The sequence below is a fragment of the Chiloscyllium plagiosum genome, chromosome 1, assembly GCF_004010195.1.
Source record: "Chiloscyllium plagiosum isolate BGI_BamShark_2017 chromosome 1, ASM401019v2, whole genome shotgun sequence".
Taxonomy (NCBI): Eukaryota; Metazoa; Chordata; class Chondrichthyes; order Orectolobiformes; family Hemiscylliidae; genus Chiloscyllium; species Chiloscyllium plagiosum.
Window position 1 is genome coordinate 96,526,017 of NC_057710.1, and position 18,071 is coordinate 96,544,087.

The 18,071-nt window shown below is 39.2% G+C and overlaps 1 protein-coding gene across 4 annotated transcripts in view; it reads right to left on the minus strand.

Annotated features, from left to right (window-relative positions):
- Positions 1–9,846: 9,846 nt before the first annotated feature.
- chrna9a (cholinergic receptor, nicotinic, alpha 9a) overlaps positions 9,847–18,071 on the minus strand; it is an 86,876-nt gene continuing 78,651 nt past the window's right edge. For all 4 annotated transcript variants that reach the window (XM_043692625.1, XM_043692614.1, XM_043692606.1 and 1 more), the window contains 2 exons: positions 15,829–16,361; positions 9,847–12,064 (listed from right to left, as the gene is read on the minus strand). In XM_043692625.1, the coding sequence (XP_043548560.1) occupies positions 11,421–12,064; positions 15,829–16,361 (1,177 nt within the window). In that variant the 3' untranslated portion in view covers positions 9,847–11,420. The remainder of the gene's footprint in view (positions 12,065–15,828; positions 16,362–18,071) is intronic.

Sequence of the window (18,071 nt, forward strand, 5' to 3'; positions counted from 1 at the left end):
TTGGTTATTATTAATCCAATATTCACATCAACATTCCAGTACTTTAACCTGATTTCAAGGTTCGGCGAGCAGGCTGGAATAAGCGCAATATCCTAACTCTTCAATTTCTGGCTTTAACTAAGTTTCCATTCACATCATTGAATCAATTGCCTTCATTAAATGAAATTTTTAAATTTGAATCCAGGCTCAATGGTAAATTCAAACATATTAACCAATTGCAGACATAGTATTTTCAAGTCTTTACTATTATGTCTGACTCAAACGGTAATGTTATCTGCCGCTCATCAGTTATATCCAGACACCACCTAAGCAGAATCCTCCAATCATCGAACGATATGCATGTACATTTGGCATCCTAGTGAATAAAATGCTGTGAAATCCATTATGCAAATAACCATGTGGGTGCAGCAACGTTCATCTGCTCATTTTTTGATAACAAATGGATCCTGATCATCTTCAGCCATATTAACAGTCACTAGACACTTGAATTGTCCTCATCTTTCTACCAGCCTCCTCCCAACTAGGGCACTAAATTACCAAATACCATTGATTTTGTACAGAGTGCCCACATGATGCCAGAGGCTCAGCCCAATAATGTTGTTAGCATCTGTTGCTGTGCTTTACGACTTCCTGTACATCATTAGGGTCTAGATAGAGACAACAACAAAGAACAGTATTTGTTTCCATTGTTTGTAAGTTTGAACAATTCCACTAGAGGGAGCCATGTAGCTATAATTACACTGCTACGTAAGGAATAGCGTGAAACTTAGCTTCAGAAAATAATGCTTCACAAACTTTTGCTTAGTTAAATAATCAAGTCAAGTTTTTGAGTACCAAGTATTTTGCTGCATTTGAGTTGAACTACTTACATATCAATTTCACCCCTCCCCATTTGTGCACATCCGTTCAAAGACTACACAGTTCATTTCCTGCTGACTTTTGGCAGTTAACTGATGCATGGTTAAACAACACTCAGCTAGCAAGTGGGATGTTCCAAAAATACTGCAGGGATTGGGAGAGAAATAGCAAATTACGCAAAATCTTTAGGTCCAAAGATCTACAGTGCATTTTTTTCTGTTAATACTTAAACAACTTCTTTCAACCTAAGTATGTCAACAACAGTATTGTTGGGTAAGGGTTAGGACACTTCTATTCGTGCCTTAATTAAATGCAGAAGAGACCTGGAGAAGATGGTTCAGCCTCTGATTGTGAAAGTCACCATACTAGGGCACAAGAGAATTGCACCTCGGATGCTGCCTGACCTGCTGTGCTTTTCCAGCACCACTCTAATCAGCACAACTACCTGATGAAGGAGCTGCATTCTGAAAGCTAGTGCTTCCAATTAAACCTGTTGGACTATAACCTGGTGTTGTGTGATTTGTACACTCTAATCTAGACTCTGATCTCCAGCATCTGCAGTCCTCAGTTTCGCTACGAGAAAATTGATCTATCAAATAAACCAGTCCTCCCGTCTGTTCCTACATAAACCCGATAACCGAAGTCAGTGAAAATTATATTCTCAAAATTTCAAAGGATAGGAGATGCTAACCGAAGAGGTCATCGAAATGTTAATACCTGAAAAGGAAATGTTTGCAGGGTGATGTGGAAAGTGCAGAGGAGCGGGTTTGATTGAAGAACTCTTTCAGAAGAGTCAGTCAGTTCTGCTAAAACGCTGTAGTTCCACTCTGTTGCAATCTCATGTTATAAGAAAATAGTGTAATAGCAGCACCATATAAAGTAATGGGGCAGGAATCGCGTTTTAACCAATGCACGCATTAAAACTTCACGCTTTAGAAACAGCGTCCCAATTCGCTAATCGTGTTATGGGGAACTCATGTTAACAAAACGTGCTATAGCAGAACAACCTGTAGTAGCACAATGGGCTGACTGGCCTCCTTCTGTGTTGTATGAATCCATGACATGTTCGCATCATAACAGTGACTACACTTCAGAAATACTTAACTGTCTGTACCTTTGGGATGTTCCGAAATTGTGAGAAACGTAATATAAATGCAAGAATTTCTTCGTTTCCAGGATATCGTTTGGAACATGGAAGCCATTGGGTCCTTGGCTCGTACAGCAATACCGTATGTATACACCAATAGGAACACTATTTCATAACTGGGGTGTGCAATTGACCTTTTCAGGAGTAATTAAGTTACAAGTGGAATGGTGCAAAGCAAAAAGAGTTGCTCTGTGCCCTATAAGGAAACAAGAGATGGTCCTTAAAAAGAGGTAAACAGGTATAACAGTATCATTACCAGCAGCTGCTGTTTGAAACAAAAGGGGGAGGTTGGGTAGAATATCACTGAAATATTCAATTCACTGTTAAGTCTGGAAGATTGCAAAATGTCTAATCGAAAGATCATGAGGCAAAATGCTTAATGGAAAGATAAGCCAAGATACTCAATCCATTGAGGTGATATTATGAATGATTCCACGATCCAGTGCCCCCTAGTGGGAGTAACTAACCACAGAGAGAGTCTATGAAACAATGGTCATGGGACATCATAATTTATTGGAACTTTCTTTGTATGGCAAATTCCATGCAAAAACTGCTTTTTAGTACACAGTTATATGCACCTTGTGTGCTGACGAGGATTGTCACAATAAAATTTTGCCTGAGAACTCTAGCACTCTTCAGTTAGTGCTTCTCAACAGTAGTGACACCATTCAGAGTCAGCCAGGACAGAAAGAAGTCATTTGCTCCATCAGACCGGCGGTAGGTCCATGAAGATCTATCCAATCGGTCCCATAGTCCATAAGACATAGGCTGAATGTCTTAATTTCTGCTCCTATCAAGTCTGCTCTGCCATTCAATCTTGGCTGATAAGGTTCCCATTCTCCTGCTTTCTCCCCATAACCCTTGATCCTCAAACTATCTATCTCATTCTTAAATATGCTGAATGGCCTAACCTCCACAGCCTTCTGTGGCAATGAATTCCATAGATTCACCACTCATTCGCCCATTACTCTAAGACTATGTCCTTAAATCCTAGTCTCTCCTACCAATAGAAATACCTTTCCAACATCTACTTTGTCCATAACATTCAGTATTCTGTATGCTTCAATTAGATTCCCTCTCATCCTTCTAAACTCCATCAAGTTTTGACTCAGAGTCCTCAAACATTACTCCTATGTTAAGCTTTTCATTTCTGGGACCATTCTCATGAACCTCCTCTGAACATGCTCCAGGACCAGTACATCCTTCCTGAGATATGACCAGAGCCTTATAGAGTCTCAGAAGTACATCCCTGCTTTTATATTCAAGTCCTCTCAAAATAAATGCCATCATTGCATTTGCCTTCCTAATTACTGACTCAACCTGCAAGTTTATTTTGAGAGAATCCTGGACTAGAACCTTCAAGTGTCTTTGCACTTCAGAGTTCTGAATTTTCTCGCTATTTAGAAAATAATCCATGCCTCTATTCTTCATTCACCAAAATGCATGACCTCACACTTTCCCATGTTGTACTCCATCTGCCACTTCTTTGCTCACTTTCTTAACCTGTCCAAATCCTTCTACAGCCTCTCCACCTCCTCAATGCTATCTGTTCCTCTACCTATCTTTGTATTGTCTGCAAACTTACCCAGAATGCCGTCAGTTTCTACATCAAGATCATCAAATGTATGAGGTAAAAAGTTGTTGTTCCAACACTGTGCTTTGAGGAACACCACTTGTCACTGGCTGCCATCCTGCGAAGGACCCTTTTATTCCCACTCTCTGTTTTCTGCAAGACTGCCAAGCTTCTATCCATGCTAGCACCTTGCCTCTTAAACCATGGGCCCTTATCTTACACAGTAGCCTCCTGTGTGGCACCTTAAAGTCAAGGCAGATAACATCTTTGGTCTAACCTGCTCGTTACTTCCTCAAAGAATTCTAGCAGGTTTGTCAGACATGACCTAACCCTGCTTGATGAAACCATGCTGACTTTACCTATTTTACTATATACTTTCAAGTATTCAGAAATCTCATCATTCACAATGGATTCCAGGATCTTACCCACAATCTGCTCTTAACACATAGCCCTGCAACTTTCCCCTCTAAAATATTAAAGCTGCATTCAGAACCTATTCAGAAAGTGAATTCCAGGTCATGACAACTCACTGCACATTCTATTTTCTTCCCCTGTGATCTTTTTAAAATTATCTTAACTCTGCCTTCATTGGTCGTTCTGCCAGTTTCTCCCTTTGTTGGAATTTATCTCCATCTTTCCCTTTCCACGAGGTAGAAGATGGATGAGCTTTGACAAGGGGTCAGTTGGACTCGAAACGTCAGCTCTTTTCTCTCCTTACAGATGCTGCCAGACCTGCTGAGATTTTCCAGCATTTTCTCTTTGTTTCAGATTCCAGCATCCGCAGTAATTTGCTTTTATCCAGTGTTTAACCCACTGCATCCGCAGTAATTTGCTTTTATCCAGTGTTTAACCCACTGCCACCTCTCTTCCAGGAGTGCCTAACCTGAAGAAGTACCGCTCTTCTCTCCGACAGGATTTTCGTTTGTCCCTCTCCCCCTGTCCACCTTCACTGCTTTCCTTTTCTCTCTGTTAGACAAGGTATTTACTAAGACTCGCTTCCACAGCTTTGACAAAGGGTCAGTTAGACTCTAAATGTCAGCTCTTTTCTCTCCTTACAGATGCTGCCAGACCTGCTGAGATTTTCCAGCATTTTCTCTTTTGGGTGAAGAAATATCATTACCCTCCTCGGGTCTTTCCTGAAGGAATTTAGGGTTCAGGCAGGTATCTTGCTGATCAGTTAGAGGGCTGGCTCTGAGTAATCAACCAGGTCCTCAGTGGGTCTGAGCATGCAGTTTAGGATTAAAAGAGATGGAGGGCACAGTCCAGAGAGGCAAATGCTGGCCACACAAAAATTATTAAGCAAACTCACCTGAACTGTTTCTGAATTGACAGCTGAACCCTGACTAGGGAGTAGAAATTTAAGAGGAAATCTTCCCAGCCATCGACCAATGTGGTCACTGGCAAGAAAACGGATAATCACGCAAGAGGGCCAGTGAGAGCAATAAGCCTCAATAGTTAGTAGTAAGAGGCCTAGTTTTATATATTAACATTCTCATTATGTCACCTTGCCTTATTGTTTTGTAGTTTCACATTCTCTTCCTCATCGGATAGAAACCAGATGGAAGTTCCAATGATGTCCAGGGCACGTCACAGTGGTGTTACAGATCAACAGGCTCTGAATAAGTCCTGAAAATGTGTTGCTGGAAAAGCGCAGCAGGTCAGGCAGCATCCAAGGAACAGTAGAATCGACGTATCAGGCATAAGCCCTTCTTCAGGAATGATTCCTGAAAGATTCCTGAAGAAGGGCTTATGCCCGAAATGTCGATTCTCCTGTTCCTTGGATGCTGCCTGACCTGCTGCGCTTTTCCAGCAACACATTTTCAGCTCTGATCTCCAGCATCTGCAGCCCTCACTTTCTCCTCTGAATAAGTCCTATTTGGATGATGGGCTTAAGCTTCTGCCATTGACTAAAGCACTTTCAAAGTGACAGTATTGTGCTAATCATGGGACTGTATCAAAGTAATAATATTGTCCTGAAGAAATTTCCCAATACAAAATCCATAACTCTGCAAGACATTGTTTTAAAAATATAACTTTTTCATGGGAAGTCCCACTCTGGAAAAAAGAGGAGTTTGGAATTGCACTTACATCAGGAAAGTCAGTGGAAGGCAACTGACTTCACTCAGTTCAGTTACAGTTAACCAGTCAGAGAGCTGATATGTGGAACAGCAATTCCTGAAGTGTCTATGATAAAGTTCCTTACTTATAAAAGACATTCTAACAACAAAGCATTTATTTATGTCAGGTCTTTCTTACCACAAAACAGTCCAAGATACTTAAAAGAGGAACGAAAATAGAGATTGCCACAAAAGATTAGCATGTCCATGCTCAAAGAAACAGTTAACCTTTCAGGTCAATGGCCTTTAATCAGAACTGAAGAAATGTTGAAGAACTGACCTGGAAGTAAAGGTGAAGTAACAGAATTTGTGACCAGAAATGGAAGGAGGAAGAAAAGCTTTTTTTGAATTTTGCAATTTGTAGAATTTTGAAAATTTATACCCCTATCGATGTGTAGTCTGCAAAATTCAGATGGTAATCTGGATATATCTAATGGACAAAAAATGATCTGAAACACTTGAACATACTTGCAATATGTACAATTTTGTAAAATTATCATTGACACCTACCACAACATATCTTCCTTCATTATTGAACCCCGATATTCATTGGCTAAAAACAATTTGTAGTCGTCACTTGCAGATCAATAAAAGATAGGAATTGTGCGAATTATATATTGCAAATAATTATTTACAAACTTAAATTGTTAATATGTCAACTTCTTCATGTGCATCAGCCTCAGCTTTAATAATTAACTAATGATAAAGTAGCAAGATGTTTGCCTTCAGCTGATATGAGAATTCATTGTAAAGGACAGGACACAATCACCTAAACTTAAGAATCACACAATACCAGGTTAAAGTCCAACAGATTTATTTGGAAGTACAAGCTTTCAGAGCACTGCTCCTTTGTCAGGTAGCTAATGGGACAGGCTCATAGGACACAGAATTTATAGTAAAAGATCAAAATGTCATACAACTGTTGCGATGTATTGAACAAACCTAGATTGCTGTCAAGTCTTTAATCACTTAGAATCGGTTGCAGGTTTTGATTCATTAATATGAAAATCCCAGAACTTCTTTCAAGTCATATTCCCAAGATAACTTAAGGTTTTATATAAAACAAGTGACATCTCAGCTCAGACAATGCATTAAAGGTATGAGTGACATCTCAGCTCAGACAATGCATTAAAGGTATGAGGTTAGAGTCTGTCTGTATACCAACCTTGAGTCAGACCGGTTCTATTTCCAAAGTAGGAATTTATAACATGTCACATGGACTGACTGCCTACAGATTGTGTGCTTTTTGAACAAAATAGAATATAACTGCAAATACAAATCTGCAAATTCACCCCAACGACTTATGCATGTCTGCATGCATATGAAGAAGAGAGGGGGAGGCTACTCAGCTCCTCAATCCTTCTCTGCCATCCAACCTAATCATGTCTGATCAGACATCCTCCTGTCCATTTTCCTGCCCTTTCCCCATAACCCTCAATTCCCCAATTGATCAAGAACCTATCTATCTCAGCCTTAAATGCACACAGATTCTGCATCCCAGCACTTTGTGGCAAAGAGTTCCATAGATGCTCAACCCTCAAAAAAGAAATTCCTCCTTATCATTCTTAAATGGGTACCCCTTAATTCTAAGACTGTGCCCTCTGTCCTACACTCACCCATTCTCTCAGCTTTACCCTGTCAAGCCCCTTAATGTTTCAATGAGAGCATCTCTCATTCTAAATTCCAATGACTACAGCCCCATCCTGTTTAACTTTTGCTCCTAAGGCAACCCCTCTATGCTGGGAATCATCCTAGTGAACATTCTCTGGACTTAATCCAATGAAAAAATATTTTTTTCAAAACTGCTCACAGTATACCAGATGTGGTCCCTCCAGCACTTTGTACAGTTGCAGTAGGACTTCTGTACTCATACTTCAAAGCCCTTGATATAAGGACCAACATTCCATTAGCCTTCTTGATCATCTGTTGTAACTCCATATCTCCTTTCCATATTTTGTGTACACATACCTCGAAGTCCCTTTGTCTTGCAGCTTTCTGCAGTTTTCCCTTGATTTAAATTATACTGTGTTCTTTTGTTCTCCTTTCCAAAATGAACAGCTTCACATTTTCCCACTATATTCCATTTGCCAACTCTTTGCCCACTTACGTAACTTATCATCAGTTCCATAAACTGTATCCTTCTCACATCCTGCCTTTTCATCAATTTTTGTTTCATCTGTAAATTTGGCTACAGTACATTCACTTTCTTCCTCCAAGTCATTAATATATATTGTAAACAGTGGTGATCCAGTATTGATCTTGTACAACCCCATTTATCACAGGTCACCAACCTGAAAAAAAAAACCCTACTCCACATTCTTGCCCATGATCCAATTCTCCATCCACTATCTCCAACACCAGGGGCCCTTCCCATATGACAATCTTTTGCAAGGTACCTTGTCAATATCCTTCTGGAATACAACACATACTATTTGCCCTCCTTGTGAAGGCAAAGCTCTAATAAATTAACCAGACATGATTTCCATTTCATGAAGCCATGCTGATTCTGTTTGATTAGATTATGATTTCCAAATGTTCTGCTAATCCTTCCTTAATAATGGATTCCAACATTTTTCCAACAATAAATGGGAGGCTAAGCAACCTATAGTTATCTGCTTTTTGCCTCCCTTTTTGACTAGAGGTGTCAGATTAGCAATTTTCCAATCATCTGGTACTTCCCCAGAATCCAAGGACTTTTGGAAAATTGCAACACTATCGCTTTTAGGATCCTAGGATGCAAGCCAGCATGGTCAGGCGACTTTTTTGCCTTTAGCTTGTTTAATACTATTTTTCTCCAGCAATGGGACTTAATTCCTCCCCAGTATTATTTAGGATTAATGGAATGTTTAAAGTATCTTGTCCCCATAACCATCTCCCAAGCTTCATTTTCTAAGAGGCCTAGGTTCACTATGATCTCGCTCTTCCTTTTTATATATTTAAAGATGCTCTTGTCAATTTTCATATTCATCACTAGTTTTCTCCCATAGTTTACTTTCTCACCATTATCTTTTTGGTCTTCCTTTGCTGAATTCTGAGTTTATCTGAGTCTTTGAGGCTATCACTGATCTTTTACTCCCTATAAATGTCTTTTCTTTCAACTTTATACTCTCCTTAACTTTCTTGGTACACCATGGTTCAGAGAATCATACAGTACATAACAGTCCCTTCGGCCCATCAAGTTTGTACTGCCAAAATATATACGACTACCTACACTAATCCCACTTTCCCGCACCAGGCCCATAGCCTTGAATGTTTATGACACTTCAGATGCTCTTCCAAGTACTTTTTAAAATGTTGTGAGGTATCCAGGATCAACTATCCCCCTATGCAGCGCATTCTAAACCTCCACCACTCTCTGAAGTGAAAAAGATTTTCCTTAAATCTCCTCTAAACCTCCTGCCTTTTACTTTTAAATTAAGCTCCCTTGTTATTGACTCTTAAACTAATGGGAACAACTGTTTTCTATTCATTCTGTCACTACCCCTCAATCTTGTATAACTCTATCAGGTCCCTTCTCTACCCCAAAAGAAAACAACACAAGCTGATCCAGCATCTCTTCATAGCTAAAAAATGCTCCATCCCAAACAACATTCTGGTGAATGGTTGGTTTACCCTCACAAAGTCTTTTCTCCTTAATGGGATGCATTTTTGAAGTGTCATGAATTAAATGTCTGCTACTGCCTGCTTACTGTAATTCCTGTTAATTTAGCCACCCAGGATCAATTCAAGGCCCAGCCTTGGAGACCCTGGAAATCTTTTGCTGATCTCGAAAAGGTTACCAATCTGCATGTATACTTCCATAACCTGTAACGGAACCTAATGGCAATTCCCAAATAGCACCCTATTTCTTTGCATTCACCAATAGCTATACAAATCATGTCAACACTGGCATGGGCTCCAAACTGAATTTTTTTTAGAATCAGCACATATGAGTTAAGGCCACACATTAGACAATCCACCAAGCCCACACATCTTTGTATTGTTGGAGGAAACTACAGCACCCAGAGGAAACCCACGCAAACATGAGGAGAACATACAAATTCCACTCTGATAGACACTAGAGGCTGGAATCGAACCTGGGTCCCTGCTGCTGTGAAGTGGCAGTACTAACCACTGAGGCACTGTGCTGCCCAAACAGCAGTCCAGTTTGTAGATTTTGGGAAGAAGGTAGAAGTAGACTGTCTGGGGTTGGGAAACTCTGAACTAGGAGGCTGTCATGGGGAGATCCCCAGATGAGATAAAGTTGCTGACAGTCATGGACACAATGGCCCAGAGAGAGAAATGAAGAAATATCTGAGAGCTGGTGCTCAGTCTCCATAAGGTATGTATCTCTAAAAAGGTGCACATGGAAAATGTTAAGCTCCTAATACAAACTAGACTGAACATAGAGAACTGAGTGGGCAAGTGAAAAGATAAAAATAAAAGGAAGACATGCAATGAATAAGAACAGGGTAAACAGATTGTCTGGGAGTTCAGATCATTTTTTAAAGTTTGTTATCAACCTGTTCAGAGATGTTATTGCACACCTCTGCAGCACGTGAAACTTGAATCCAGATTTCTTGCCTCAAAGTTTGGGACACTAACATTGTACCAAAAAAGAGCAATGTAGAGTTCAACATGCCAGACAACAACAGCACTGCCCTTGTCAACAGGCTTGATGATAAGTCAGGATTGGACATGACAGCACGGAGTGCAGTCAGTTCAGCTGGAGACAGATTCCAAATGATGAGAAGTGCAGAGAAATTAAGGTGATTGATGTCACATCAACAGTTCTCAATGAACAAGTTGGGTGCAGTTTAAAGGCCAGATGGAGGGGTTGAGGTGGAGGAAGTGTGTTAGGGGTGGGTGGCCACAGAAGATGGTTGACACTTTTAAAGAGAGGCTGGCAAGTACATTTGTTCTCAAAATCCAAAAGGGTCACAATGTTAGTAAGAAAGTCAAAAGTAACAAATGATGGATCTCTTGAAGAAGATGAGAATTTTTATGGTTGATGAGTGTAGGATGGAAGCGGAGGGATTAGAAGGCTAGATATCAAGGGGCAGCAGAAAACAATGTAGAGGCAACTAAACAATGGGCTCAATTTGGATAAAGACCAAGGAGTTTATCTTTGAGATAGGGTGAATGTGAAGTAGTGAAGGAAATGATGAATGGTGAAGAAGAGAACTTTGGTTGTACTTGTCTTCAAGGTTGATTTTGGAATAAGAAGGTCTGATCAAAGGAAAGAAGATCATTGTTACTTGGGCCGGTCAACCATTACTTCACTTAATAGACCCAAATGACAAATCCAAATGCATTTATAGAAGTAGTTATGCAGCAATACCTGCATAAGATACACAGTAGTGAACAGACCTGCAAAAAAAACGTTAGTTTAGCAAATGTAACGGCTTCAGCAGATGTTTCCTGGAATCGCAGGTTTGAGAATTCACAAAGAAAACTGCTATTTTCTACACCTCCTACAAAGTTTCAACTAACTAAATAATTTAGTCCTGCATTATGAAAACAAGATTTAACATCTAAAGGACCAAAAGACCTATTGAATTAAATTGTTTGTAGAGAGCAGATGGATTCTACATTCAGGTTCACAAAACTAAAGTAAAACTTGACTAAACAAGTTGAGAATTAAAATGGTATCCACTACTAAACTTTGCTACTACCAAGGTATAAAAGATGCCAGACTAGTAATTATGATTAAACAATTAAAATTATACAAGATGTGAAAATAAAGTTACGTTGCCTTTCCTACAATTAAAATGCTCATAAAAAACACCATGACAAAGAAAATCCACATAAAAAAGCGATCCATTACTTTTGCCACTTTCTTCCACTCAGCAGATTTAGCATTGGTTGCTTTTTGCTCTCTAAAACAATTGGCTATAAATTCAATATTTTTTGCCACCCTACCACAATGTAAATGACGGAAACAAGAGGGCATGTTTAGACCTTCTTCACTCTCACAACCATCACGTATACTTTTATCAAAATGTCCATTCGGTACTTTCTGGTTGCATACAGGGCACCGATGCATTGGTATCGCAGACAGAGTAGCTTCATCCTTCAGCATGGTGTTGGGGCATATTTTAGAAAGGTGTGCACTTAGTGTTAAATCATCATCGTTTCCAAATTCTCCGTTTGTTTTGGAATGATCCATCTGTCGTGGATAGTGATTCTTTCCATTTCTCTTTTGCACCATTGTGCAGGTTTCACCAATGTCATACACAAAAAAGATCTTTGACATGTACTGTAATATAATCACTTTTGCCCATTTTGGAACAGGTTTGGCTTCTGGCCCACAGTGATGAATATTCATGATGAAAATCGTTAGTGCAGTGGAGGCAGTGATCATTGTCATTGTTGCTATGTAGTATTTACCTGAGGAATAAACAGAAACAAATATTGGAATGGTTTAATGATTTCATACCAGAACTAAAATTGAATGAATTATTTTAAGAACATGCAGAGTTAAGAAAAGGTGACTTTATTCATAGCCACTTCCTCTGCAAGCAGTATATATAATGTATTGTTTTCATGCATTCTACTGAATCCAAATGATCTGCTTATGTGCAAATCTACCAAAACAAAACATTCAAATGACTCCCATAGTCAGATGAAATACTTCTTTCCTCCATTCCTTCAATAGAAAATAAATCTTGAGGAATATGTATATTTTACTTGCGAGTTATAGAGTCATAGAGATGTACAGCACAGAAACAGACACTTTGGTCTAACTCGTCCATGCCGACCAGATATCCCAATCCAATCTAGTCTCACCTGCCAGCACTTGGCCCATATCCCTCCAAACACTTCCTATTCATATACCCATCCACGTTGTCATCGCCTACTTCTGCCCTATCTTTCATGAAGACATGAATTCCTTTCAGGGTTTCTGCTAAAAGGCACTTCTCAGTTTCTTGCCATGTGTTGACTATGGTGAAACTTGGTTTCAAGCAAAGCTATCTCAAGATAGACAAACTATCAAGCTTTCCTGATGAAGGAAACGTTGATTTTCCTGCTTCTCGGATGCTGCCTGACCAGCTGTGCTTTTCCAGCGTTACTCTAATCTTGAAACTATCAAGCTGGTGGGTCTAAGGTGCAGAGAGAGAATGCCAAGTTGATAATACAAACCAGGTTGAACATGGAGAGCTCATAGGGAAGTGAAAAGGTAAAAGTAAAGGAAGGTGTGCAACAAATATCAGCATAAAGACAGGGTAAGCAGATTGGCTGGGTGTTCAGATCATTTAAAAACATTTGTTGAATCAATCTGTCCAGAGGTGTTATTACACACTTCTGCAGCATGTGGAACTTGAACCCAGACTTCCTGGTTCAAAGGTAGGAATGCTAGCACTGTCCCACAAGAGGGCCAATTTTACAGCATTGTTAGTTAAATTGGAACCAGATAGATACAACACTTGCTAATTAAAGCAATACTTGTTAATTGCAATGTTACTGCTGAATTGACTGGAACATTTACACTGAAATAGAACAGTTAATTGCAGAACATTGATCAGAGTGGGATAAGAAATCCTTATGTACTTTATTGATAAACCAATGAAAGCTGGCAAAACATTAACCAGCTAACAACTAACTATGTATCCAATGAACCAATCCAGAAGAAAATAATGCATGATCCCTTTCGAAACTTGTATTTTGTACGTAAACATTTGAAAACATCTCACGCAGGAATGTTCAAAAAGACAAACATTGCATATTGGAAAAGTCCAATTTAAGCAAGCAGGAAAACTTAGTAAAATATTGCATTCAACTCAGATTTACCATTTAAGGATATCTGTAACCCAACAGTAACTGTTTAGTTTAATTTAAACCATTTTATTTAAAATTCCCACTAAAGGGGTTGTGTTTAGTGTGAGATTGTGTAAATCATAATTCTTGGTCACTGAACTGACAGTTCTGGCAAGTCAGGCTGGAGTCTGAGTAACTGACATAATAGTTGAATCCAATCAATGACTAGATATATTACAAAAAAGTAAAGGCTTTGGGTTTAAGAAGATAACTGGAGGTTTGTTTCAGGTGGAAAAGGTGGAAGAGAGAGCACAAAAGAAAAGTGGAAGATGCAAAAGCTGTATTTGGAGTGTTGTTAACAACATGAGGCCCAATTATAGAAATTGAGGCAGTAGCTGAGTACATTATAGGGGTCTCGGTTTATTGAATCCAGGGAATATAGTGCCCAATGGATCTCTAGTATGATGATTGCAGGTCCCCACCACATGTCCCAAACCCAAATCAAAACCAGCTCAGACCAATACCCCCAGTGAAAAAGCAATAGTTTACAATAGATATACAAGGACATGAATATTAAATAGTGATGACAAGGCCCTTTATATCAAAATTCAATTGATAGAATTAGTATGAGAAGTGTCTAAGCTGGGGACGAATCATACTATATTGCCTGTTGGCACAGGACAGGAAGTTGTTCTTCATTAATGCAATCATTAAGTAATTGCTTTCAGTTTTTGAAGCTGAACAGTTTCCACCTTCATTGTCTTATTCATGCATTTTGTATCTTTTGGTAGAACAAGGTCATCAACTCAGAACTTCTGGATTATGTTAATTCCATAACCATGCATCCATTGCCCACTTCTATAACCCTGCCAGGTATTTGACAGAAACCTTCTTTAGACACAAATTGTATCGAAGAACCAAGAGTCTAGTGAAAAGGGCAAATTGAAGGAAATCAGTATTACTAAGAAAATATAGTGACAAGGAAATTAATGGGGTTAAAGCTGCTTAGAGAATGACAAGTGTAACCCCACTACTTAAAAAGGGAGGGAGAGAAAATAAAGAGAATTTCAGACCAGCAAACCTAACATTAGCAATGGAGAAAATGCTAGAGTGTCTTATAAAATACATGATTACAGAATGCTTGGAAAACATTAACTGAAGCTAGCACGGGTTTATGAAAGGCAAATCATGCTTAACAAATCTGGAGTGTTTTTGAGATTGCAACTAGTAGAATAGATAGATGTGAACTAGTAAATGTGATGTTTCTGGATTTTCAGAAGTCTTCTGATAAAGTCTCACAAAAGAGGCTTTTGGGCAAAATTAAAGCATGTGAAATAGGGGATAATGTTGGCATGGATTGAGAATTTGTTGACAGTCAGGAAACAACATTGGGTATAAATGGACCTTTAGAGGTGGCAGGCTGTGACTAGTTGGATAGCACAAGGATCAGTGACATATGAATGACCTGAACAAGGGAACCAAATACAACATTTCCAACTTTGCTGATGACACAAAACTGAATGGGGTAGAGATTTTTTAAGGCGGCTTTTAGGTGTTTTAGACAAGTCGAGTGGGTGCACAAACACATGGCAGATGTAGTAGAAAGTGGCTAAATATGAAGTAACAGTTATTTAAATAGTAATATATTGGGAAATACAGATATACAAAAGGATCTCGGTGTCCTTGTATACCAGCCAAGTAGACACACAAGTGTAGTAAGCAATTAGGAAGGCCAATATGGCCTTCATTACGAGAAGACCCAAGTTTAGACGTAGAAATATCTTACTGCAGTTATACAGAGCCTTGTTAAGGCCACATCTGGAGTACTGCATGCAGTTTTGGTCTCCCTACCCGAGGAGGAATATACTTGCCATAAGGGAGTGCAGTGGAAGTTCACTAGGGTGATACTGGAGATGGCAGGACTGTTGTATGAGGAAAGAATGTTCAACTGGCTTCTATTTGCTAGAGATTAGAAGAATAAAAGGGATTCTGACTGAAAAATATAAAATCCTAATGGCTGCTGGACATATTAAATGTAGGGAGAATGTTTTTTTCTTGGCTGGGGAGTCTAGAACCAGGGGTCAAAGTCTCAGGATGTGGGGTAGATCATTTAGGATTGAGAGAGAAAAAAAATTCTTGATTCAAACAGCAATGCATCTGCGGAATCCTCTACCACAAAAGGCCATGCAGTGCAAGTCACTCAATATATTCAAGAAAGAGACATACAAATGTTGAGATTGTCAAGGGGTGCAGGAGGAAAACAGGAATATGGCACTAAGATAGAAAATCCACTATGATACTCTACTATTGAATGGTAGACATGCTCCAAGAGGCTTCAGTGGCCTAACCATGCTCCTGAATTCTCTAGTTACCATTGCTCAAGGCTGTTCACTTACCAATCAGTGGAACACTTTCAGATGGAGGCATGCTTTCTGCAACCATCAGCTGAAACACAGTCAGTGCCAGGAGCACAGTCACACCAAGAGACACCTTCTCTCCAGAATCAGCTGGTAGATAAAATCCTAATGGTGCCAGGAATGAGATCATTACACATGGGATCAATAAGTTAAAAATGTAAAATGAAGACCTTCTTTTGAGGATTACTGTGTAGGTGATATCTGGGTAAGGATCTGAACAACACCCATATGTTATTATATTTTTTGTTGCTGGCATTCCATGGACTTCCCATTCCACATTCTCCACAAAATCAGTTAGATCTCCACTGTCAAGTCCATTAATGATGTCAACCTGATTTCCATTGTAGGTCCAAGAGCCAAATGTAAGGTTGCACCTTTGATCATCGAATGGAAAGTAGGCCACGTCCACTACACAGGAACTCTTTGTAATCGCTGGAGAATCCCACGTAATCTGCCCATCATATCTTAACACCACGTTAGTCTCCATGGATCCTGTAGACTCATCATCAGCTCTAAAATAACAAGTTACCAAAGCACCCACAGCAGTCAGTTACACACAGGTCTATTCAGTAAGATAAAGATAGCTAAAGAAAAAGGTATTGAATAATTTCATCAATACAAGTTATTACAGCCATCTAGAAATTAACTACTTTAACTTTACTCTGATTTTTTTTGTACCCTCCCTCATTCTCTAATGAAGGCTTTTCTTCTTTGCAAAACTATTATTTCTCAAGCAGTCTTCTATGAAAACCTGACCCATGATCCCATAGTCTAATTTCTTCACATCCAAGTCAACTATTCAAGTATGAAAAATGTGTGTCAAGCCTGATCTTTTTGCCTTCCCAGAGGCAATATATCTTTAGTTTCTATATCTATTTAAGGGTGCTGAGGTCAGTGCATGTGTCAATTAGCAGAGTTCTGGCTATCGCTGATTGTGGACAGAACAGGGATCAAACCAGCACTATCCTGGTCTCCATTGTTAACTACTCAATGCCTGATTCAGCTATGAAATTAGTTTTTCATTTGCTTCTTTTAAACAAATAGCAGAACTTTTCATCTTCACTGCTAAACTGTTGGCCGAGTGTTTCAACTGATCTTTACAGAATCAGCTTTATTGTATGTGCTTGGCCATCAGTTCCTTAAGGTAGCAGGACAGGTAGATAAAGTGGTTAAGAGGGCATATTAAATATTTGCCTTTATTAGCCAATGCATAGAGTTTAAGAGCAGGGAGGTTAAGCTAGAACAGTGTGCAAAGTTATTTAGACCGTAGTTAGAGTTTTTTGTGCAGTTCTGGAATCCACATTATGGGAGCAATGTTGTCACACTGGAAAGGGCACTTAAGGTTATTACTACAATGCTGCCTGGCCTCAACAGTTTTAGTTATGATTATGAGATTAGATTCCTTACAGTATGGAAACAGGCCCAACCAATCCACATCGACCCTCCGAAGAGCAACTCACTCATTTAGGTTTAGGGGCAGGAAGCTGAGAGGGGATGTGAGGAAGCATTTTATACCCAGAGGGTAGTGAGAGTCTAGAACTCACTGCCTGTAAGGGTGACAGAGGCCATACCATTTAAAAAGATATTTAGATGGACACTTATGATGCCAACGCATACAAGGCTATGGCTAAGGGCTGGAAAATGGGATTAGACCAGTTAGATGGTTGTTTTCAACTAGCACAGACTCGATGGGTTTAATAGCCTTTTTCTGTGCTGTAGATCTTTATGACTCTATGAATAGAAGAACAGGTTCAAGGGTCTGAATGGTCCACTACTGGTGCTAATTGTATTGTAGACAACAGAATGGAGACTTTAACATTCAGACCTTAAAACATACAACATTAACAACTTTTTTTAAATACCATCAGACTAAAAATGTAGTTATCAGATTAGAATTTATTTACTGAAGTTTCAATATGAATAACATCAAATAGTAATCAATATATTACATTTTTTTCAAGAAAATCGATTAACATTCAAGTGGACAAATATATTTATGTGGGCATTAAAAATGGAAACTGCTCTCAGTTTGCTGATGGTGTAGGTATATGAAGCAGTTAAAATAAACAAAGATTGAAGAGTTGTTAATGGGCCTATACGTGATAAAGGGAGAATTTTTTTTATTCACTTGTGGGATGTGTGACGTGGACATTGCTGGCTGGCTAGCATTTATTGTCTGTTGCTAGTTATCTTTGAGAAGGTAGTAGTGAGCTGCTTTCATG